Source organism: Zonotrichia leucophrys, chromosome 5 (assembly GCF_028769735.1).
Source record: "Zonotrichia leucophrys gambelii isolate GWCS_2022_RI chromosome 5, RI_Zleu_2.0, whole genome shotgun sequence".
NCBI lineage: Eukaryota > Metazoa > Chordata > Aves > Passeriformes > Passerellidae > Zonotrichia > Zonotrichia leucophrys.
The window spans coordinates 28,971,367-28,996,492 of record NC_088175.1 but is presented as its reverse complement, the minus strand read 5'-3'; the positions used below and the strand labels follow the sequence as shown (position 1 = coordinate 28,996,492).

The 25,126-nt window shown below is 40.9% G+C and overlaps 1 protein-coding gene across 6 annotated transcripts in view; it reads right to left on the bottom strand.

The window, feature by feature from the left end:
* The window catches only part of SMOC1 (SPARC related modular calcium binding 1), a 147,256-nt gene that overhangs the window by 72,712 nt on the left and 49,418 nt on the right, over positions 1–25,126 (bottom strand). For all 6 annotated transcript variants that reach the window (XM_064713670.1, XM_064713665.1, XM_064713666.1 and 3 more), the window contains 2 exons: positions 14,748–14,919; positions 6,848–6,960 (listed from right to left, as the gene is read on the bottom strand). In XM_064713670.1, coding sequence (XP_064569740.1) covers positions 6,848–6,960; positions 14,748–14,817 — 183 coding nt within the window. In that variant the 5' untranslated portion in view covers positions 14,818–14,919. The remainder of the gene's footprint in view (positions 1–6,847; positions 6,961–14,747; positions 14,920–25,126) is intronic.

Here is a 25,126-nt window from a genome sequence, read left to right as displayed (position 1 = left end):
TGTATTGTAAGTTACATAATAGAAAATCAATTAAATAAAACCTGTAAATCATTTGAGGTCTTCAATAGATACCCCACTAACATCTACATTTAAAAAAAAAATCCAATTGCATTTTAAAGCACTACAAGGTGCCAAATCCCTGATCATGCAGAAGGACACTGTTCCTATTTTTCATGAAGAGATAGGTCATCTTACCTGTGTCTCAACTAAAGGATGAAAAGCATGGGTGGCAAACCCAAGAAAAATTGCTCCAGATCACCACTCCCCAATTAAAAGTGTAGCAGCAGTTTCTCTATTCCACCCTGCCATTACAATGTGCGAAATCAAACAGCAGCCAATACACTGGCCAAATACCTGTTCTCATAAAATTCCTTACAATATGTAAGCACTAAAAGAGTAGTCACTGGGTGATAACTCTGCCTCTTAAGTTCCTCAGGGGGAAAAGAAGCCATTCTTTGGGTTTCTTCAGTATCTCACTGACAATGCCAGGATCTGATTCCCAAGTAAAGCTTCTAAACAAGCAAGCTTCTAAAGTAAAGCTTCCAGACAAGCAAGCAGCATCCCTTTATAACTGCTTAACAAAGGAGGATCTAGGGGATGTTGCTCAGACAGAAATCGGAAGTGAGAGAGAAATCATATACACATATGATGGAGAGAACAGAGGCAAAGCAGCAATTCTGTGATGGCTGAAACCAGCTTCCATGGAGTTACAGGAAGAGGTAGTTGCCTGTAATAGGCTTGAAGGAACCTTGGACAAGCACTGGGCTGACAACAGGAACACTCAGACTAGCCTCTCACTACTGTTCAGATGAAATGTTTAGCAACCCATTCCTATCCCATCACAGATCAAACAAACACTTCCTGGCTCCTTCCACAATGGAGGGCAGAGATGAGAAGGGAAGAACATTCATTCTGTATTGAAAGCTATACTTCTATGAGAAAAGAAAAAACACATTCAGTTTTTGAATGGCAATGCCGAGGCCAAGGGCAGGAAGCAGAGCTACTGACTGCATTCACAGAACCAGGCAAGGCTCCAAACCCTGGTTGCATCCAGGTGCTCCCTGTAAACACTGTGAAAACAGCTAAATAAATAGCTCCAAGTCAGCAGGTCATCCAGTCTGACCCAGGGAGCAGAAGCCAGTGTGATGCAGCAATTCTTTAATCAAGTCTTTCTTTTGGTCAAGCCTCTGAGACTCAGCTAGAAAGTCCTCTGAACCCATATTAGTGGCACACAACTGCACACTGGCCTGATGGCTGTATATCTTAACTCTGCATGGTGATCGATCCTCTGTTCTGGTGCACGTCTTGCTATAATGCTTAGACCCTGCATCTTGTAATACTTTTTGCTACATTAAGAGTCAGCTGATTATTGTCAGAAACCTGCCTTACCTTTATAGGCAATTTTAGGAGAGCTATGAATTAGTCTGCATCTTGTATTTAAGCCTCTTTGGGACTGCAGCCCCTTAAACAATTCTTGTCACTTTATCTGTTCTCCACTCCTATTTAATTATTCACAAATGGTGCTGTGCAAATGTTCCCACCAGGGCTTTATGCAGCACCCACCTCCCTCAAGTCCATGCACCACTCAAGAAATGCTTCCTCCATGGGAATTTCACTGTTCATACAACCAGGGGAAAAAATGACCTCAAGTAAAACAATCTTAATCGTGATCAAGGGCATTCCCATAACACATGCTGGTACATAGGTTATTTTTAGTTCAGGAAAAGGGTCCTCAAGAGAGGCTTTCTGCTTCTGACATAGAATGTGACACTTTGAAGCTAAGAATGACCTTACATTGTCACTTCCCCTAAGTATGTCTACTCTTGCTTTAAGAACCTGTTCCTTTGCTATCTCAACTGGTACTTCTTTGAAGAAACACCATAAATAACCAAAGTTCTTACCTCCTTACCCACTCATGGTTTATCTTTAGCACAACATACAAATGAGAGATACAATGAAAGCCACAGGAAGAAGGCAAGTGTTCAAGTAGCAAACCTGCAGAGCAGTATTCACAGAAAGCTACAGCTACCATCATTTATAGAAGGGATATATTTTAATAAAAAAAAAAGCCAGAACTACCTACCATTTAAAAACCAAATGCTTTTTAAAGAGTTTTTTTAATCTAGCAAGACAGACTGTGTTCTTCTGAAATGAAAGGTGAATTCTTTGAGAGCTTAGTATTGCTGAAATCTGAGCACTGAATAATGGAATACCAGACAGCATCCCGGGAATGAAGGATGTCTACACTGTACCTTGCTGCATTAAGAAGTAAGTCTGTAATTCTGCTCAGCACCACACTACACTAGCCAATAGAGAGGAGCAGACATGGATCATGAAATCACACTGAAAGCTGAAAGGGGTCCCCACATCTTTAGAAAGGGCTGTTTGGGGAACCTGGGAGAAAACAGAACTTTTTTATGTGCATTAGCATAGTGCAGAGTGAAACTACTGGTATGGACCATAATACTGATTTCTCTTTCCAAGCAGACTTATATTACAAGATGTGGTAATGCTCTGGAAGCTATCTGATAATGCAGAACTGCTCTGATAGCCAGCCCCTCATTATAGGGGCTGACTGTCAGACCTGTCATAAGACCACAGGTTTGACTGATGCACTCATTTTAACAGAAATCTCAGTGCTACATCATAACTGCACCAGGAGGGAGATTTTAAGAACCCTAAACTCAAAGAAACTTTCCAAGGAAATTTGTCCTCAGTTTTATGCAGACTTGTAAGGAAAAGAAACCACAACTAGACCACAACTAGACAGTGGAAGGTGGCAGCAAACAGTAAGACATACCACAAAGTCCCACAAAACTACACCCCCAAGGCAGGATTAACATTATTTATGTTCATATTAATCTCTCTGAAACAGATCCCATTTAAAATCTCAGCAACCTTTTCTGAAAAACTGCTTGGGGAAAAAGTATGAAGAATGCAAGTCTCCCTCAGCCCATGGCAACAAGCCCAATGGCACTAGGCAGCAAAAGAAAGTGTGCAGATTACCCACTAGTGCCTGTTGTTTATGAAGAACAGATCGCAGCAGGTTAAGTGCAGCATAGAAAAGGAATGGCATTTATGGAAAATACAGCATACCAGCAAAAAAAAGCAAAAGTCTTGGGAACACAAACTGGTTTTAGTCATGGTTAATTCTGCACAAAAGTGACCTCAGTTTTCTACAATTAATCAAATTACTCGTATCTAACAAACATTCTTATGTTGTGAATAACTCAAATTTTATCTGCCTGCTTATATTACTGTGGGTTAACTGTAGAGAGATTTTGTTATAGGAAGCAATATTGCCCACACAGACTGAAATATAAAGACACAGCAATTCCAGAGGAGTTAATCAGATCTGCTTCCCCATTTACAGTCATCCCATCATGCCTGCAAGTGGCATCACTTCTCCATCCTGCAAATGCATGCCACATTTGTAGATGCCTAAGTAGCACTAAAAGGGGACTTGATAAGATCTTTGCAATACACGAACTCAACAAGGGAAGCAGCACACATGTTGCATAGAAACAGTTACGACAGCCAGTGAACTGACAAGTGCTAGCTCCTCTTGATGCAGTACACAAACCCCATTATACCTAGTCATGCATAAGAAAACTGGAAAACTGATCAGCTGAGCAACAGAATTGGTGGCAACACTGATTTCAGTCTAAATTTCACAGGAAATCAAAACCAGACAGGTCATACAAGTGTTTTAAGACGTGTGTGATGTCTCTCTACAAAAGGGTTTAAATGCAAGCCAAACGAAGGCCTTTGCCTTTAGGCCCTTCTCCCTTTCACCCTTGTTGCCACATCTAACTATGGCAGATGCAGCCCTGCGGGGAAGTGGGAGGAAGTAAGCTGAGCATGGTCTTCCTCCCGCAGCCGCTGCCTAGTGGCACATGCTCTGGCAGAGGAGCTGTGTTCTCATCACTCCCTGTACGCCTCCAGCCCCAAATCCAGCACTGAACTGGCTACAGCTCCAGCAGCTGCAAAGGGCAAACTTGAGCTGCTTTCAGACGAACAGCCCCACTTTCAGTGTTTACCCAGAGTGACTGCAGTTTAGTTTTAATCAAGATAATTATGATGAACTACAAAAGCAACAGCTCAATCCAGTTAAGGCCAAGCAGGTTCTCTGAACATAGATACTACTACCTAATTCTCCCACATCTGTACCGCTCTTGTTTTTCAGTCCTACAAAAATTTCAAGAATTCCCAACAATTAATTAGTTTAATTAAAAATCAGACTCTCGAAGTCTGGTGGCAAGGACAATGATGTGGGTCTGAATACTACTGTGTTCAGTTGGCTCAGCAAGATGACCTAAAAGCAAGTAATCTACGTCTTGAATGAGTGCTGTAACACTTCAGACATTTGATATTCTAAATATATGCATGCGTCTTTGATCAGAATTTTTCTTCTACATAAAACTCCCTTTCAATAACAGTTACACAGAAAGGGGGAAGTTGTTGAAGAAGTCTCCCTAGCCAACTTTATTTACCCTGAAACATGTGCATCTGCTTAAGACTCTTTTTAGGATGGGGATTCCATGTTGAAGAGCACAATGGGTATTCTTCCAAGAAACTTCATTAAGAGATGCTGTTCTGTTGTAGACTTCCCATCTGAGATTTTGGAGTCTAGATGGAGCAACATTCAGGTATTGAACCAGAATAAACTAACAACAGTCCAGAGCTGACTTCAGCAAAGCCTCAGGGACTTCACAAGAACACAGCCTCCCTGTAGAGCAGAACCCAAGAGCTTCAATTCTCTGCACAAGAGATGCAGTATCAAAAAGTACCTCCACCGAATGAGATCTATTCATGAGTTGCTGGAAGCAAAACTGTTTAGATTTTTCACTAAAACTCTAGTCTTTATACATCTTTTTTTAAATCAAAATTTAATTTGTTTTGACCAGAAGCTAAAGGAAATATTTGTCTCAAAAGCAGGCTGAAACTAGTTAGCTTTCTTGGACATTATTTTTCATTTAAATCTTATGCAGGGACAATTACCTTAAATATTGCAATATAACTGATGAAGCTGGTTCATAAGGTATGTGGAACACAGGGTATTTTTATGAACCAAGGAATTGTATGAATTTCAGTTAATTCCAGATACAAAGAGATCAGAGGCTTCCTTCATCATGCCAGGTAAAACAAAAGCATTTTAGTGTTCACAGATAGAACTGAATGGAGGAAGAATGCGAAATACCACTTGGCTGCCAACTGACACCACACAATTTTTGTAAGCAGTTTCATGCTCTCCCTCAACTGGCAACCAGCACTGGCTAAGGAATGTGCCAAGGAAAAGTCCAGCAACTTCTCCACAATCCAAACACTGGTACCAACCTTCAAAATAAACCTGTCTGAAACAAAGCTTTATCAACTATACTATCAGTCCAGCCTTATCTTTTATAAAGATAAAAATTTCACCTACTTTCCTCTCCAAGAGGTTGATGGACAGACAATAGACATTTCAAAGTTTGCTTTCCTTACCCTTTTTTTCTTGAGCTATGAAATTTAACATGGAACACTTTGTTCCATGTTGGCCCACTGTGATAGCTTTTATAAATATTAGCCTCCAGTGCCAACAGAATTTGAGAAGCTCTACACAAAATCCAATTGCAACAGTTGTAAGTGCACTTAAACTGCAAGAAACTGCAGCCATCTTCTCTTATCCCAACCTTACCATGATGGTCCACACAGTACAGAAACAGAATGCTGCTCTAAAGAACCATGCGGAGTTTGCAGGATGAATACAATTTTTTCCACATCATAATCAAAAAACAAAAACAAAACAAAAACACTCCCACACACCAGAATATGGGAGGGTAAGGCTGAGGAGGGGAATAAAATTTTTGGTGGGTTATCACAAAAAAAATCTTTCCTCTCCTATCCCCCCAGGCATCACAAAATGTTTACACCAAATCCAAAGTTCTCTGCCTTTCTCATCTTTTTTTAAGAAAATATTGATTCTGTCTTGGACTTTCTTTTAGCTTCAGAAGACCCTGCAAACAACCAATATATCCTAAAATTTCTCCAAGAAAGAAGGTATCTAGAACAGTATGAGATGTGTGAAAAGTTAGGCAAAAAACATTCTGTGATTTACCTAAACCCACAAAATAGAGGTCCCAGGTTTTGTAGGTTGCGGGTTTTTAGCTTTTTAGATGCATGCAAAACTGAGCAGACAGCATGAAACTGTGTCAGGAAAGTGTGCATAAGCCATTTTTAACAGCCAGTTCAGTCAGCACTAGGGCACCACCCAATATGCAATGGGTAACAGAACCAGGTATCACTCTTCATTTCTACCCTGCTCTGGCAAACTTCAGCGACTGAACAGTGAGGAATCAAAAACCCAAACAAAACAGCCTCATCTCCTCTCTGCCAGTCCTCCAAATCACTACAGGATATATAGCACAAAAAGTAACCAGCAGAAGGAAGAGGCTGAACAGACTGCTTTTATTCCTGGGATAGATGAAGCAGTGGTAAGAGCAGAATCAGCTGCATCCACCCTGCTCTGTGTGTGTAAGCCACACCTCTCTTTGCAGCCCCTCTTCATGGACAAAATGACGTCCCCTGCAACTTTTTTTTTTTTTCTATGCAATGCTGAAATTTATTGCCATTCTTTTCTGTACTACACTGGAGCTGGGTGCTATTGCATATGTGTATGTCTTTTAAGGTATTGTGACAGAATCAAAACTTCTATTTGGTTAACAAAGTTCCCAGCTTTCAAATTTTTACCCAAGTAACTGGGTCAGAGTGTGCACCCACTCTGCTATCATCACCTGGTTCACCCCTTAACACTGAATCTCCCACAGACACCCAAAGCTTGGCTGAATGAAGCAAATAGAAATTTTACCTGCATGAAAGATCCATCCTCATTGCATTCTGGGATGAAGACTGCTTCCTGAGGCTTCTTTGCCTGTTCCAGTGCTTGAGCTCTCTCTAATCGACACTTGCTTTGGCCAGCATCTACCAAGAGAAAAGCAAAACTCACATTGCAATTTGGCCTCTCCAAAAGCTACCAGATGACCCACGCAGCTGTGAGGGAAAAAACCCCAAAACAAATAAATATGAAGTATAAAAGACCATTACCTGTATATTCACAAGGTAGATATGGAGTTACCACTCATAATCCTAAAGACAAATATGAACCCAGACAATGAAATTACAACTCAGTTAATTAAGAACTGCCTAATTTCCTAGCCAATAGTTTTTATGGTCATCTAAGGACCCTGGAAGCTTCTTTCAACCAGCACTGGAGCACAATGTCCACACAATGAAATGCCATTAACAGCCTGAAACTAGATGGCTGAATATCACCAAATAATTCAGTCCAAGCAGCAAGCATTGTGGAAAAGAAATGATGATCCCCTCTTCTCTGAGTAACTCTCCCAGGAAGATACTAAAATAGCCAGTCATCCATATGAACTTCCCCCTCTGTATGGTTCAGATGAGGCAGATACCTCGTTTTCTGTGCTTTCCTGAAACCCAGCTTTTACCTCTAGTCCCAGTGCTTACAGCCAGGTGTGCATTACAACTTTCTCATATCAGTTACTCACTTTGGAGAAAAGAAAAAAAATTGCTCTGCAAGCAGAGTTTGAAGGGGTTAAGATCTCAGTTCTTACTTCAGATGATGGCAAAGTGTAGCATGACCTTAACCCCTTCCAGGTGGAGCTCATGGTTACAGAGTATACCCAGATAAGTCTAACTCTAATGACTGATGGATAAAAAGAGGGAAGTTCTGCCCTGCAGAGAACCAGACTGACTCAGTGTTTACATTTTAAAACATCAGGTCTAACAATACTGCTGTTCAGTCTAGAAAGAGAAGGAAAACAGTGAACATCTGTTTCCATGACACTCTGACACCAGAACTAGCACCTTCTTTCTTCTCCCATGAATCCACTTACGAAAGATTTTTAGTGCGGAAACTTCAAAATCTTTTAGCAGTACCATACAGAGTGAACAAGTTTCAATCCTCATTGTACCAGGCATGGAAATCATACTGGTTAACAAAAAATTCCACTGGATCCCTGAAGATCCCATTCTGTTTCATCAATCACATGAACTTTGACAACAGAATCACTAATATCAGCATTAAATTAGAAAGTCAGTCTGTGTTCTTAGAGCAACTGAGTTCACATTGTGTGGCAATAGAAGTAACTTCCATCCAGGCATCTCTAGACACAGAAATCAATGACAATGCTGTAACTAGTTTTGATAAAGACAGACCACAGCTTTCAGGCTGAGCACTTTATTTATACATCTGATGACTCAAGAGATTAAGTTTTTGTCAACACAGTTTCATTTTAAACAGATCACATTACTTCCCAAGAACGATTTCACAAGTCTTCTGAAGTTATGAAAATCAAACTGCTCTCTCTGGAAAAAGAATGATTCAGGGCAATAGTACACAGTAAAGATGCCAGCTGCTTAGGCTCTGCATTAGGAAGCAACAGTACCTGTAAGAATTCTGCCAATAACCACTGAGTGATTACAAGTTGCTCACCTCACCCCTGTGTGACCTTATGTCACTTCTGATCCTATGTCACTTATCTTTAGACTAATTTGTTTGTTGGCTGTTTGCAAAATACCAAAGCATATGGAACTTTGATCTCAGGTGGGCCCACTATGCACCTGTAGAAAGTGTGAAATTGTTACAGAATAAAAAAAACTCGAATAAAATTTATACTGTATTTTTTTTTCTAGCTATCCATCAGCTTTGACATGGAATTTCCTTTTTGCCTGCTTGCCAATGTGACCAGATGATCAGACCTTGTTTGCACATCTCCAGTGGAGGATAGTCCTGCCAACTGATCTTCCAAGCATGTGCTCACTCTTTCAGCTGAAAAGGAAGAACTTGCAATGCTTTTAACTGGAACACCTATCACCTGCAGATCTCCTGTTCAAGCTTAAGAATCTAATCTTGCTTGGCAGGATAGAGGACATTACTACAAAACCAGATGGTGTGCCTGCACTTTGTTTCATATCTGCCTGACTGAAATCACTTTCAACTTCTCCTTCACAGGAGACAACCAAGTAGCGGGAAAAAAAAAAAAAATCAGCATAGATTATGGAGATGTGCACTTGCAAGGAAAAAAACAGGTCTGAATTTCTTACATGACAATCAAACCACAAATTCCCAAATGAAAGTGTTTTCTAGTCTCTATATATGAGGATACAAGACTGCAGACAGGCGTTTCTGGTTCCTCTCCCAAACATAAAACAGAAGCATAAAGCACTTCCATATACCATCTGCTTTCGTGCTGGCACACTCACAACTACGCGACTGAAACTGAATGCATCAGCACTGAGCTGGTAGAAACAAACATTTTGTGAGATCCCCCACAGTACAAATACATTAGAAGTCCAGGCAGAAGGGAAGCTAACCCATTTCTTGTCCAATTTGTCTAATCAACAAAGAAACCTGCACAAGATCAAGCCCTTACTTTCAGAAGATAATATAAACACATCATTGCTAAGGCTACCATGTCTCTCCTGGCAATTTTAACAGACCTTTATAGATTGAACTCTCTACTCCCACCCAGCAGAGCATACTTCAGAGCACACCACCACCACACCACAGCGTTGAAGAGCTCATCGTTGTTGCAGCCCCTTCTGCACTTCAGTCGTTGGCTCAAGCAGTGACTCTTCCCAAATTGCTGCTGAAGTACAGAGAAGAGAGAGTTTTTCTCCTGTTCATGAACACTCAGGATTGATTACTTCTCCCATCCTCCCTCACTGATTTCCAAAGGGCATGCCAGTCCTTTTACAGCCTTGATTTGGAACACCTTTATACCACGCTGGGTGGAGAGGTGCATGCATATTGCTATCTTTTTTGTCAGTCTTCCACAGATCAGTTCCAGTAAAAACAGTACCTTTAAGATCAACATTTACCAGTTTGTTTTTAAAAGGACTGTCAATCCTTCTCTTCCTCACTCCACAGGCTGGTATTTTTATAATGTTTGCATCAACATGTGATTTCAGTGAGATGACTTCACCTTGCTATTTTTGCTTTGTTAATTAGAAAATGTAAAGTATTACATAAGTGCCAAGTGTTTAAAAAGTAACTGTCAAATAGCTCACCCCAAATAAGATGCATTACAAATTTTACTAAAGCCTAATCTTATGAGTGAAGGTTCATATACGCTATTCTGCATTTTGACTGCTTACCCAAGTGTTTCAGCGCTTTCTTGACTGTTTTTAGAAATGTTATCTGGAATATCAAACACCATGTTTATAAACCAGAATGGCATTAATGCATTCCAGTTTCATGGTTCAAGCAGACTAAATTGGACACTTTTCCCTCCATTACATTAGGTGAAAAACCAAAACAGCATAACTGCTTTTGAAAGCAGACTTGCTGAATTTTACTTTAAATATCTTCAAACTTGGGACACATTCACTGTAGCTCAGAAAGCTGCCTTTTAAAGAAAATTAATTCTCAAGCTGGGAGCTGGCAACGAGGAGATTGTTAACTACAAGTGATATTTTTGACATCTCTGGCCTAATCAGCACAATGCAGGTGCACATAATTTGGATTTTGCAATGATATTGGCTAGTTACCATGGCTGATCTTATCCATGAATAGTTTATTCAAACAAGACCACCGTGTCCCTCATAATATACACACTGCACTCCTGAACAGGCTCCAAGAATTCCAGCAACATCTCTTCAACAGGCAGAGGCAGTATTGACACCATACAACATCACAGTATAAAGACCCAAGCTCTCCTAACAACACAAAGTAAAACATCTCCAGGATTCACATAACACTAGCAGCAAATCAATACAATGCAACCACTAAAATCTATTAAAGCTACTTACTTTTAATTCTCTTATGCTTGTATCCAAAGTTCAAATAGCAAAAACTGATCAACTATTTTCAGTTCCATTAGGTAACTGTCTCATAAAGGCCAGGTCTCCACCAGACATGAAGCAGTTCAGCTACACTAAAGTCAGCACGTTCATACCCATCTACTCAATTATCTGTGTATTTGCAGAAAACAGGCAAAAATGGATCTCAGCAAACTACAAAAACATGCCTGTCTATTGTACAGGATATTAATCATTAGTCACTCTCCTCACTGTTTTCCACTTCATTTGGGCCAAGTCCTACACCAGGAATCTGAAACTTGGTCACCCACAGAGAATGGTTCACGTTGGTAGGGACCACTGGAGGTCGTCTTGTCCAAACTTCCTGCTAACGTAGAGTCCCTTGGAGCGTGCTACTCAGGACTGATTAGAGACAGCTACAGATATCTCCAGAGGAAGAGACTGTACAACCTCTTTGAGCAGCTGTTCACGCAGCTCTCAAACCATTTCACTGTCCACATGTCCAGTCTGCACTCCCTAAGCTTTCCTGTGAGGATATCATAGGAGAGGGTGTCAAATGCCTTCCTGAAGTCCCGGCGGACAGCACCCACTACTCTTCCCTCATCTATCCAGCCAGCTGTCCCACCATAGAAGGCAATCTAGTTGGTTAAGCATGACTTCCCCATCCACACTGACTACTCCTGGTCACCTTCCTGTCTTCCTTTCACATCAATGCACTTTGTTCCTTTTTTGATATCCATATTGCATTCCTACTCCAGAGTTCCCTAATTTATTCAGAACATGCCTAAATTTGCAAAGTGATCACAAGAGCCATTTTAGATTTTACTAACTGCTGCCAAGGAAGGACATTCTTACTCACAATCAAGGGAGAATAAAGCAAATTTGAAGACAAAACACATGGATCTAGTAAGCAGACAAATTGGTTTCAAAACATCATCTCCGTCCAACAAAAATAGTAGGCAGAGAAGATTATCTTCAAATAATCCACCAGTCAGAAGACCTGCCTTTCTAGAACATTAGCCAAAAGCTCTGTTCATTTACTGTCTCCCAGGAGAAAGGCTGAAGGTCCTGCTACAATCTCCACCAGTACCTTACAGCTGGGTTCACTCTACACAGTGACTTGGGAGAAGAGCAAACTCTGTACCAGCAGACTTATCAATCCAATTAATAAATCTAAAGAGAACTTTTAGAACACTCCTGCATAGTAATTAAATAAGCCAAAGAAGCTCCTAGAAATAAACCAGTTCACACAGAACTTAAATGTACTCTAAGCCACAGATACATACCAGTAAAACAATCACTGCATAAATGCCTCTTGGCAAGCTGTCAAGATTAACAAGTATTTGTCCTGCACCCCCCCAGTTTTGAGGTGTAACTCTTATTTAACACCTGATATTACGACGCCTCCTGAGAAAAGATTCAGGTAGCATTGCTTGGCTGTGTATTTTAGACACAGCTATAGCATCTGGAACTATTCTCTAGAATCCCATCAGCGAGGTTCCATTTTCCAGGGATGCCATAATTTGATCGCCTTAAGCTGCTCCTGACTCTTAACCCTTTGTGATGCATGAGGGTTTCGAGGGAGTTCAGATAATTTAGCACTGAAGGAATTTCACTGAAAAGCACGTGAGGAAGCTAGCAACAAATATGAGCTGAATAAGGGTTATAGCTCCCAAAGGGCTGGCAAGATTTCATCTTTAAAGGTCCTTAGATTCTTGAGAGAGAACAGAGCATTAACTTGAATCAAAAAGGTTCTGTTCTCACTATGGAAACCATTCTGTTTTCCTTGGCACAAGCACAGTTCAAGCCATCAGCATATACACTGGAAGCCTATGATAATCTGGGCTGCAGAACTATGCCTTGCTGTCCACAGGATACTTTCTCTTCTACTTATTTTAGTCGCCTGCTGTTTTTCCCCTTTCAGAAAGTGAAGTGCAAGTTAAAACTTCTCATTCCATAAGGATAAGCTCTTGGGTGCAGTATCTCTCACAACTGTACATGACTGAGCTTGAAGGCCCATGGGATCCCTTACACTTCCATGAGAGCACCCCTGTAGAGCATGTGTCTTGCAGGAGAAGTGAAGGATGTTCAGGGTATACCCAATGTCCTGCTGCAGTATAGGGTGCTCAAACACTGTTGGAAATACCTTCCGTTTTGCAAGTACACAATACGGACCTGGCCAACAGCCTGTAGTTCAGCACAGCTGTCTCACAACTGCCCAGATTTGCCAACAACTGTGATCTTTATGCACTAGAGGTCATGCTCCTAATGCAGCTAGAAAAACAAAATACCTTTCAAGAGCTGCACATATGGAAATTACCAGCTAGGTTAAATTTGCATGTGATATAGTTGAAAGAATATTCCTGCTTCACAGGGATTGGCAGGAGCGCCAGTGGGTTAAAAGCAAGATTTGCAATTTATAAACACTCCCAGGCTGTTAGGTACTGTATAGTACCACAGGGTAAGAGGAAAAAGGAAAGGAGAATGCAAGTTAGCTTCAACTAAACATTACAGTTGCATCAGAAAGCAGAAAGAAAATACACCTTACCTCTGTCCAAGACAAAAGAAGAGTCTCAGTTATTTCTTTGGGACTCTGGAATCACAATATGCAGCAGGCCGTGTAGTTTGGGAAGCAAATTTTGTCTACTTCCATAAACAGTTTAGTATATGGATGTACTGCATTTCAGCAGTCATGTTTTAAGCAATTGAACAGTGCCCATTTATATGCCAATATCAGCTATGGAGCTGCTTATTTGAAACACTCTGCTCAAGGAATGAAAGAAAAAACAGGACTCTCACTATACTGCCTCTTATTGTGATACTCAAAAATGCATCACTTGCAAGAACAATCCAAGTGCTTCTCAAGCTTTGTGAAGAAAAGTTCTGGGTTGCCAGTATTTAGAAAGAAGCCTGATTCAAAGGCCTCAATCCATACTATGGGAGAAGCTGCCATAAACCAACGCAGCAGTGGTGGAATAACAAACAAAAAAAAATATATGAGTAAGTTTTTCCCAATGAGAAACTGTTTAAAAGACAGCAATATTTGAAGTGAGGCCAATAATTCACCCGAACTATAAAGTCTGTCAATACATTGAAAAGAGATTTCCATTTTATATCAAGAAATTCTAACAAAGATACATTTTTACAATAGTAAAAAAAGCCTTTATAAATAAATTCCAGGCTTAAATGAATTCTTTTTATCCTGTCACATGGATTTTAATGAGTTTCTCCTGTCACATTAATCCACTGCCAAAAACACCTGTGCCATCTGCCCTCTGAGCCAATCGTGCTCTCAGAATATGGACTCCACTTCATTTTTCACTTCATTGTAAATGCAAATCACTTGTGTGACAAGAAACTTTTTTAAAGAGTTATTGGTGTCAACTTCATCTTTAGACTAAGAGCTGAATTGAGGGGCTGTATTCATACTTCCAAAGGTTTTAAAAAAATCCATGTAAAGCCTTGCATGCACTGCTTTCTTAAACAGCTCAGCACAGAAAGGCTGTGTATGTCTGAAAAGGGACTAGACACCTAATGTACATCAGAATCTTCCCCACTCCAAATTCCTGCCAGTCAAAGGGTCAAAGGAGTCTTGATTTCTCATCAGCACAGGTAGCAAGGAAGAAGTCTGCTTTCAGGATTTGGTTTTGTACTTCCATGGGTCCAGCTGTTTCTGTCTGCAGAAATATATTTCAGCCCTTTTCCAGTGATGTCTGTGGCTCCTTTGCTTTCTTTCATTGATAATTCAGTCAGCTCATACTCTATTGCCCAAACCGAGACTCAGACACCCATGCTTGCAGGAATGCACAATTCCAGACCAGATTACTCTCAGCGCACGGCACTAAACTCAAAGGTCTAAGAACTCAGTTTCTTACAAGGCTGCCCCCTCCTCCTCCTCCCAGAGGCATTTGGAATGCACCTACCTTTGCAGCGGCCGCGGTGCGTGACGCTCAGACCGGGCTCGCGGCACTTGGCTCTCTGGTAGTCGCACATGGACTCGTACGTTCTGCCGTCGGACGCGCACAGCGGCTTGGACTGCGACCGCGAGCAATGCAGGTTACACTGTGGGTCTCTGTCACGGTCGCTGATTAAAAACTGAAGGACGTGAAGAAGGAGGGAGAGAAAAAACAGTGGTTTTGTTTGGTTTCCCAAACTGAGCATGGTGTATTTTTTTCTTTATGACAATAACAATACGACTATAATGCATTTTAAGATGCCTCACAAAGCTGACCTTGCCTGAAGGGAACTTTAATGAAACACGTACATCTTTAAAAAATATTAACGGTCTAGTCCATTCTTTTTAATAAAATGGAAACATTACTCACTCTGCCTCACCTCTAAAAAAGTAAGATGTGCAAAGCCAAACACAACCCACACGGGAAGGGCAATACTGAGTCACAACAGCCTAGCTTGCCCAGTGCTGTGCCACAAACAATATCGGGTACTAGACAATTTTAGTCAGACAAAAAATTTATCACCAAAGACAGAGGAATACAAATAAACTATCAAGATCGGCCTTGGTAGTTGAACCATACATTAACCAGTTTTATATCAGTGATGTTTTTGAAAGCATTGTTTATATCATCTGTGAATACCACCTACCAGAGCATACCTGCACACTCCCTAAGTCCCTTTTTGTTCCCTCCTGATGACACCCAGCACAGCTGGCAATTGCACTCCATGCATCCCACAATCTAACTGCACACTATGTGAAAATCTATTTCCTTTCAGAAGTTTGAACTTATATCATCTTTCTGCATACCTCTTCTTCCTGGGCATTTCATCATGATGCAACCCATTTTGTACAAATGTGGCATCCTTCGCCAGTCTTGCATAGTTTGAATAATCCCAACCTTCCTACTTCTTACTCAGACCACTTCTCTCCACATCATGATCACTACTGTTTTCCTTGGCATTCTGCCTTATTTTTGGTGATGGGGAAACCCACAATGCACATGAGTCCCCACCTTTTGTCTACTTGTTCCCTGCAAATCCCAACATCTGGAAGGAGTTTACTGCTGTACCCTCAACTCTACTCTGAACTGCCTATAGGGACACCCAGGTCTCTTTCCCAAGTTCATATTGTTTTCCTGAAGATCCAAACTGACGGTGATCTTTCCATAACTACTTGCTTGCAGAAATTTTTGGCAAGTCATGATAGTAGCAGCCTTTTTCTCTTTCCATACTACCCCACTTAGTGGTTCGTCAGACCTTTAATTATTGCCCAAACCCAATCACTTGCTCACAGGAAGATTTCAGAGGATTCTTCAAACAAGTTCCATGCAGATTAAGCAAATAAAAGGCAAGTCAAACCTGCCTTGCACTTCCCCATCCTTACCTCCCCTTTCTACAGCCCCTTGCAAGCCTGGGGGCACCAGAGCTGCTCTCTAACACACTGATATCCCAGCCCACTGTCAAAGCAGTTCTGAGCTCAGCAGTTCAGAGCTGGCTGGCAAATGGGCACTGACTGACACCCTGCCTGCATGCACAAAGACACAGCTCTCCAAGTGTGTTGATAGCTGGATGCCTTACAGGGAAGTGTGAGTCACTGCCATAATCACCTTGGTGTTACAGTTTCCTACAAAGCTGTCTACTCTATGCTTTGAGGTTAAAACTGTTGAAAAAACATTGCCTGAAGCCTAGTTTGGATTGGTTTCTAACCACTCCGAGAACATGCATCTCTGAAATTTGGTTGCTGGTAAGTTTTTTCATTACAAAAAATTTTTCTCCCCAGTTAAATGAAAAACAATTGAGAAGTTTCATATTTTCATACTGTACTGCAGGATCTTTTTAAGACCAGCACATTACTAAACCCCCTATTTAAACATGACAGCTGGGAAAAGTAAGCAAGGTTTGCATTCATTTTACTTTTGGTGGGGCAAACATTTTCTAAGATCTCCTCTGCCACAGACTTGACATATTTGTTACAGTACGGTGTTTTTGAAATGTTTTTGTTCCTTTTCTGCAACACATTCTATAACCTGGCAACACCTGCTCCAAATGGGAAATTGGAAAATTTAATCCTGAAGGCAATTTTAAATTGTTTATAGAGACCTGGACTAGACTATAAAAACACTGTAAAGCTGGACCAGATTTTTTTCTTTTCAATGGTTGGACTATCACAACTTAACTTGGAACTGTTCTGGCGACAGTAATGTCTTTCTGTTGCCCCCAAAATGCAAATATTGGTAGTGACTGTAAACATTCAGCAAAGAGCAACAGACTGAAGATGCTGAAGCCTCCTCTCAGCATGGGATGTCAGACACTGAAAGTATAAACAGACTTGCAAAGCAGAGCTGCCTGATAGGACAGTATAGTGCACATGTAGCAATTAAGTATTCAATTCAACACAGGAGCCATTCTGGTTTAGAAGGAACACACAGATCTCCTATTTATCACAGCTGGAGACTTGAGTTACAGACATGAAACTTTTTGCAAATTCCTTGTCAGAAGCTGAGTTCCACAGGTATGAGTCAGCCAGAGGCTCAACAAGAAAATCTGGAATACTGGTTCTCAGCATCAAACACTATTACCGACTTATTGAAAGTCTTCTTGTGTCATGAAAACTCAAGCCTTCTGCAGCCTGTACCAAAATATTTAGTATAGAGGGGACTAATATGTCAAGAACACCCCTTTGTCATTCTAAAGAACAGAAAGTTGTTCTTAGGGCTGACAAACAAGTTAAACCTAAGGCTGTGGAAGAGCTTTCCTCAGGTGCCTCCTTGCAGACAGAGAAACAACTCGACATTGATTAATTATGTGGGCCTGAGAAAACATGCAGAGCACCCCAATGCAGTCTGTGAAGTTCTTGCCTACCCAAATTAAGCCAAGAATCACGTTATTAGAAAAAAAAATTTTAAAAAATCAAAAGCCTTTTTAGCATTTGTAATTTGGATTACAGTAGGGCGCCCACACAGCACGTTCGGTGCTTTCCAGACACTGAAAATGCCACACCTGCCTTGCCCAAAAAAGTTAATGGTTTACGTAGTTGCACAAGATGGTGCTTGTTTTGTTCAGGTAGATTGTAACTGTGAGTCTGCATTAAATTCAAGAAGGATCCAGGATCACACCTGTCTGATCAGAGTTCTTCTCACGCAAGCAAACTATGCTGCCAGAAAGGCCAGCAATATCTCCAGGAGATCTGAAGGGCTTCAAAAACTCCCCTTAAGAGTAGGGTACCTGCTCCACTGCAGCTCACAGCCCTTATCTTTGGTCAGTAACCCTGACAGCAGTCAGGTATAAAATGGTGGTTCTTTGTCCTCTTCTAGCAGGTAAGCATTCAGGCTGCAGAAGTGATGGTCAATGCAGACCACACACCGACATTTAATATACTAAATGCTTTGAGTGCACATCTCCTCCTGCCCAGCAGAAAAAGTCTTCCTTGAGCATTTTGCTGGTCTAAGAGCATGACCTCCACTGTAAGCAACTTCAGCTGCATGAAGAAAAAGAATGGATGAATGCTAAACTTGTCTACCATGGGGAGACTCCTTGGTTCTGTAATTTAAACAGGTAGGACCACAATCCATATACAGTCAGTTTGATTTTTATTTTATAAATCCTACTTTTATTTTAAAAATTCTACAGGCATTGCTTTCCCAAGGACACAGCCCTGCTCCAGAAGAGCTGCTTGGTCACTGCTGGAGATACTGCTGAGCTGGACTGAGGGCTGTGAGCAATGTGCCCTAATGCCTGGTACCCATCCTCCCCAAACAGAGGAGACAGGAATGTGATCTTCTGGTCTTTCCAGGGGAAGAGCAGCAAGGTAAATATTCTGCCTTTAATGCTAAATGTCCTACGATGACTTTCAAAGTCCAAATCAAAGCCTGATGTCCCAACAGCTCTGGGATGCACACACAGACAGACTTTGCAAACAACTAAATCACTACTCACAGAGCAGTGCTTGGTTCTCGACACACAGACACACAATGTGAGCAAACCTGGACTCAGGGAAAAAGCAAACCTGCAATCATGTGCAGCACCAGCAGGTTTCCAAGCTTCATCTAGAAAGAAGAGGAAAATAATTATCTTAGCTCTGAAATTTTTCAAAGATTCTTCTTGATTTCTGTGTTCCCATTTGTTTCAGAACAGACTACAACCAAAGCAAATGGGATTGGAGACAGCTTATCAACTCTTAACTCCTCCCTTTTCCTTCATGAGAAGAAAGCTATTAAAAGTACAACTAAAAGGAAAACAAACAAACCACCACGAACACAAAACCTCAGCTAAAAAAAAAAAAAAAAAAAAAAAAACCAAAATGAACAAACCCCCCTCCAAAACTAAAAGGAATAATCTATTTAACAGGAAAAAGTTAAAATTGACCAGACTGCAAATGGGATCTGTTGAATATAGACTCAATACTAAGATAAGTAACACTAGTATTAAGCAACAGTATTTGTATTTATGTAACATTTATTTACACTAAGGGAGTCTGCACAGTGCCTATTCCAGCCAGTTTGAGTCCCTGCCCTAAAGAGTTTCCAGTTCAATGCAGCTCTCAGAGCATCTTTTTATGTCAAACGTTCTATCTGTATAAGGACACAAACCTCCTCCTTTAGCAAATACATTTACACAGGTGCTTGCAGAAACCACTTCCCAAACTGCTTTCTACTTCTTCAGACTTGAAAAGAAAAAGGGAAGATAAGAGGTCAGAAATAAGTTAACTTTGCCAACAAAGCATATCTGTTCTTTTTCTCCACACCTCAACACCACTGCTGACAAACAACAAACACTGATTAAAGGGTTTTTAATGCCTGTGAAGGAAAGCAGACTCCCTGCAGCTGCACAGCAGCTGGGAACACTTGTGTTATTTAGCAGAAAAAGGTCTGACCCCACAAGTGAAAATGAGCTTGGTGGTCACTCATTCTATTCACCATCTGGGTACATTATAAGCACAAACAGAACAGCAGAGCCTTTTGTGATGGAGGTAACGAGAAATGGCCAAGGCATTGTAGTACCACAGTAACATGCCTTAGCAAGGCTTCAGGGAAAAGAGAGAGCAAGGGACACAAATGACACGAACGTGAGAAAGTGGAAATCTATTGAGAAACAAATCTAGCGTTCACTACAGATCAAAACAGAGGTGCCTCTGCTACTTAGCAGCTTCAGTTCAGATTAGTACTGCAGAGTGCTGCTGCCTAACAAAACTGAGATAGACAAAAACAGCACATGCAATACTTTACTCCTGTTTTGGCAGATTTCAAGTTTGAAGACCCTTAGAACAGGTCTTGGGAAAGGTGATTCATCTACCAAAGGTGTATATTCATATGGCACAGATCACCCTCTCATTAGTCAAAGTACTCAGACTGGCCTGACTTAAGTACAAATGAGCAATGAGTTCTCTCCTTCCCAGAGAGAACTCCTCAGGAAAACAATACCATTTTACACATTAAGGGAGACTATAAACTTCTCAACATTTTTGTTGCTGTTGGAAAGAATCATTTCACATTTTTATGCTTCAGTTTCAGGCTCCAAACTGGTGCAACCAGCCATTCTGGAGGCAGAACTGAAGCCAAGTTACAGTTTTAATCAGGGCAAGACTCTCAGCCCTATGGCAGGTTGCCTACAGGGCACAAGGGCCTTAATTTCAACCACGGGTTTTGGACTTCAGCCAAGTTTCCTGCCATGGAAACAAAATCCTAGCAGGTTTCACAGGGGTCAGAGATCCTGTTCTGAGCCGGAGACCCAAAATGCCTCGCTTCTAGGAATACAAAGAGGAGAATTTGAAAGTCTTAAAAACTCTCTCAGGGTCTGCAGTCTTACACATGCAGGAAGATACCAACCAGAGCCACCAAACTCCCAACAGCTGACTGGGCTGTCCAGCCTCTGTCCTGAAAGTGCCCACGCAGCCTCAGAATCTAGCAAGTGAAAAAAGGCCTTTGAAGTGGACTTCCTGGGAAGTTTGTCATGTGTTTTGGGGCAGGGGAAGGAAGAGATTTATTTATTTTAATATACCCTTTCTGGAAACACTCACAAGTTTGTACTTCACTGGCACCTGGATAACTTATTAAGACAAAGGTTCTCAAAGTGCTCCATCTTAAGAAGTTCCACTCCTTGGGTGGAGATTTTTAGCTCCTACAGTTTTATACAGTTTTTAAGACTTAAGGCTTTCCCAACAAATTTCAGAAGGGCACTTCCCCCAGGTAGAAGGTGCTTACAAGAAAGATATTGTAATACTTTTATTCCTTGAGTCACCCCTCCTGGAAAGTGAAGAGTCTAGCCTAAGTTAAAGCACCACTTACGTTTCAATCCCAAGCCTCCAGCTGTGCAAACAAGAATGGGTTCAAAGCACAGAGCCTGTGCTTGAGGATGGTAAAGGCTGAGCAAATGCATGGGAGCACACTGCAAAGCCAGCAAACTCTACATTTATTTGCATGAGTTGAATTCAAGACAGTTTTTTGCTCTTACAGGCTAGAAACTTCATTTTTCTACAGTGATTTTTCTTTCCTCAAGCTTTGCTTTGTGTAATGCAAAGGCAGCAATGAAGGGCAGCACTTAAGGATTATGCTTCATCTGTTAGATTACTTTTAGCTAAGAAATAATACTTTGGTTTTCTTTGCAATCTGATCCCCAAACATGATGCAGCAGCTGTGTTCTGTTTTTAGAAGATGAGGTACTAGATCCAGAGAAGCTGCCTAATGGAGGATTTGAAGTGCCCACCAAAGGTTTGGTAGAAGAGCCCACCAAGGATTTGGGAGAAACCCTTAGAATTGCACTTCATCTCAGAGCAGCTCTCTGGGATTTTTATTGTTGTGATTTCATTGTTTATAGGAAAAAAAGTCATTGCAGTCAGAAAGTGAACTTTTAAAATTCTCTATTTTTGTTTTTGACATGCAAGTTTATGGAAGTGCCTAATTACATTTACTTGTGGGAAAGAAAATGCCAGAGACATCAGGGACAAGAAATTAATTTCATATTTTAAAATAATCCCTTCTGCCACACAATTGTTATATCCACATGGCTGTACCGCCTTCATAAAATCCAAGTTCAGTTTTGTAAGTCACAAGTTTAAGCATCTCATAAGTTCAGTACACCAATCATCTGAACAGTGGAGGAAACCCAAACTTAAACACAAAACAGAAACTTCATCTTAAGTCTCACATTTCTAACACACAACTTTTAAATCTTTCTAGTAAGTCTGGCAGTATTAAGGTAGAGAATGATTTAATTTATTTGACGTAATTACTTCAGTTTCTGTTAAAACTCACTCTCCTACTCAAAGCATTCCTGCAGCCAAGGTAACATGTAAGCCTAGAACAAATTTGAGATTATATTTAATTTGTCAAACACATTGACAAGAAAAGGTATGTTTAACTTGGACTATTTCTTCTCTTTACCTTTGCTACTATACATGTTGAACCAGATAGAAAACCCAAATGTTTGAACAGTCAAGCAATGAACTTCTTGTCCCAAGACAATAACAGCAAAACTTCCATTAATATAAAACGTGGAATCTTGTCTTCACTAAATTGTATTGTTTAATAACACAATCCAGTCTTTCCAGTTTAAGGAGTCCAGTGCTTATTCAGCATAACTCAAAAAACAAACTCAAAACACCGTACTGTATACCTTATGCCAAGTTAATCTCTCTGAAACCATATCCCCTACTTTAGTCTGTCAAAATGATAGCTGAAGCTGTTGATCTCCACTAGCAAATGTAGCAGGATTACAACTTCGTGCTGTCACTAGGTGAGAAGTCAGCGATTCCATTGTAATGGGATATGTTCTTCTCAAAAGAAGCTCCCAGAAAAGCAGAAGGGCTGAAGTAATACCAGGTGTATACTTCAACAAAGGACAGTAATTCAAGCAAGATTTCCATGAAGAGTGATGCCCAAGCTTCCCAAACATTAGCATACTGAATGCTTCAAACCATTGCTCAGACTTTTCCTCCTCGGCCCCAGGTCTCTCAAGTCATGGAGACTGAAGTACTTTCTTACCCTCCACTGTATAAACCACTAAAAGCCAGTTCCAGGATTTGTAGACTTCTGTGGGAAGTCTACCCACTTACAGAAAGTGACTGTGAAATAATACTTTCTTGAGCCTATTTTCCCTCCTGCACTACTTTTAGCAGGACTGGCTATGCAGTCAGCCTAGGAATCCTTCCCAAATCCCCATTTGCAAGAGCTTGGAGTACTGGAATAGTCTTGATATAAGCTTTCCATGTGAGTCGTTGGTATGTTCTGTGGGGCTACACATAAAATGCAAGCATGTCTCATGACAACTAAGTTTTGCTGAAGCATTCTTGAATTAATAAGTTGTTTGATGAAGTACAAATTCTCTGTTGATTTTTCATCAGTATCCTGATAAGTATAAAGGGCTTCCTTCTAAACCCAAAGCCCCTAAAATTTGTCAACATTACCTGACATCAATTCACCTGGATCCCCTTCTCTTAAACATCTTATCATGCTGTCTTTCTCTCAACAATTCCAAGTACTTTGCCCTTTACTTGCACAGTGTTATTGCTGAAGAGTGGGCACCTACTCTAAGCAGAGTCTCCAAGTTGGTTGATAAGCTTCCTAAATACCCCAAACTAGCAAGATAAAAATTACATATTCTCCTCCCATAAACCCTTTTTCCCAAGAAAACAAAAGTTTCTAGCCACGCCAGAGATTGCCCACTGCAAAAAGCAGATAGCAAGTCTTACCAAAGATGGCCTCATAACCTCCTGAACACTGTCTCCTACATAAGCACCAATCCCTTCAGCATGCACAAAAGGCACATTATGTAAGTACTCACAGCCAGACATACAACTGAGTTTACCTCAAGCCAGACACCCTTTCCCCACTTTCTAGTCTACACCACAACCACTGTCACCCTTCAGCCACAGTCATATGTATTAGACACTATTACTGTAGACAAAGCAGGTGTATGAACACCACCACCACCTCTGGAACTGCTCTATTCTGCTAGAAGATAATCTTGTAGGGAGACATGATGACTGAACATAGTTTGCAAACTCAGTTTGGCAGCCACATCTTCAGGGTTGAGCTCCAATGGAAATAAAACTATACAAGGGCACTTCTTCCATCACAAATTATTTGTCCTTGTAGATCTTCCAGGATGGAGAATGCCACCCATTATAACTCGATAGCTCTACAAACTTTGGTCCCTAAATCAATTCCTCAAAAATGCTGAAAGAAGCATTCAAATTGAAGCTGGCATCCAGCCTTCATTATGTTTGGTGTAACTGCTGCCAACAGCAGAACCAAGAAGTAGATATTAGAAATAGCTGATCTCATTAGTTCAAAACCTACCAAGGGCTGGCTGCCCATCAGGAGATGCATACTAAATGAAGGCCGAGTCTGACATTCCATCGCACAGAAGGAATATTAAAAAAGGAGATACTGAGAACACTCAAGGGTTCACTTTCCTTAACTATATTCTTACCCCTTTACACTCCAAATACAATGCTTAACTGAAGATGGTTGCATCAGGAGCTTCTCCCCACTTCATGCAGCTTTACACTTGCTATCACCAGCACTCCAGTGGCAAAGCTTCTGAAGGACTGTCTGGGGACAGAACTGACAAGTCTCCTTCTACGGGCCTACCTTGCCATCTCCAGAGAGCTGTTCAGAGCTGGGTTCTGGCCTGATCAGCTATACAGAGTAACAGCCTTCACCACCCACAGGTCTCAAAGCTGTAGAGAGTAATAAAGGAAGTAGCCCCCATTGCTGTATTACTCCTCTGAAGTGTCAGAGACAGCAGAACTGAAGAAAAGACTGGAATTTCACTTTGTTCATACATAATATCATGTATTCTTATTAAATACAGAGTAGCTTGTGAAAGCAGCAGCAGCTTTCTTACATTTATTACTAACATTATTCCAGTACTGTTAAAAAAGAAAGGGTTTTTCCTAACAGCATAGAGGATGTGTTATCCCTGGACTTCTGGTTTATAGATTAATTGGCAACAATAAAGACATTCTCCTTACCAGAAGGGAAATGGTTGGTTAATAGATAAATTAACTCTTCAGTTAATTGCCATGAGGTACTATTGACTCCCCCTACATCTCACTGCAGTAGTGATGTCCACCTACCAACACATGCAGTTATTTAACTTTAAGATCATGTGCATCTGATCTACAGACAAGTAGTTTCAGAGACTCGGCTTTCTACAAGTCAGATGACAACTTTTAAAAAGACCATCTAGATATCTTAACTCTTGCTTCAGCAGGCCAGCAGAGAATCTTCTGAATAGCCCTTCAGTAGGATGCTGTCAACATCATAAGTATCACAGGCTTGGCTTAATACTCACTGCTTCAAGGGCCAAACCCACCTTGGTGTATTCTACAGCGATCCAGACAGAC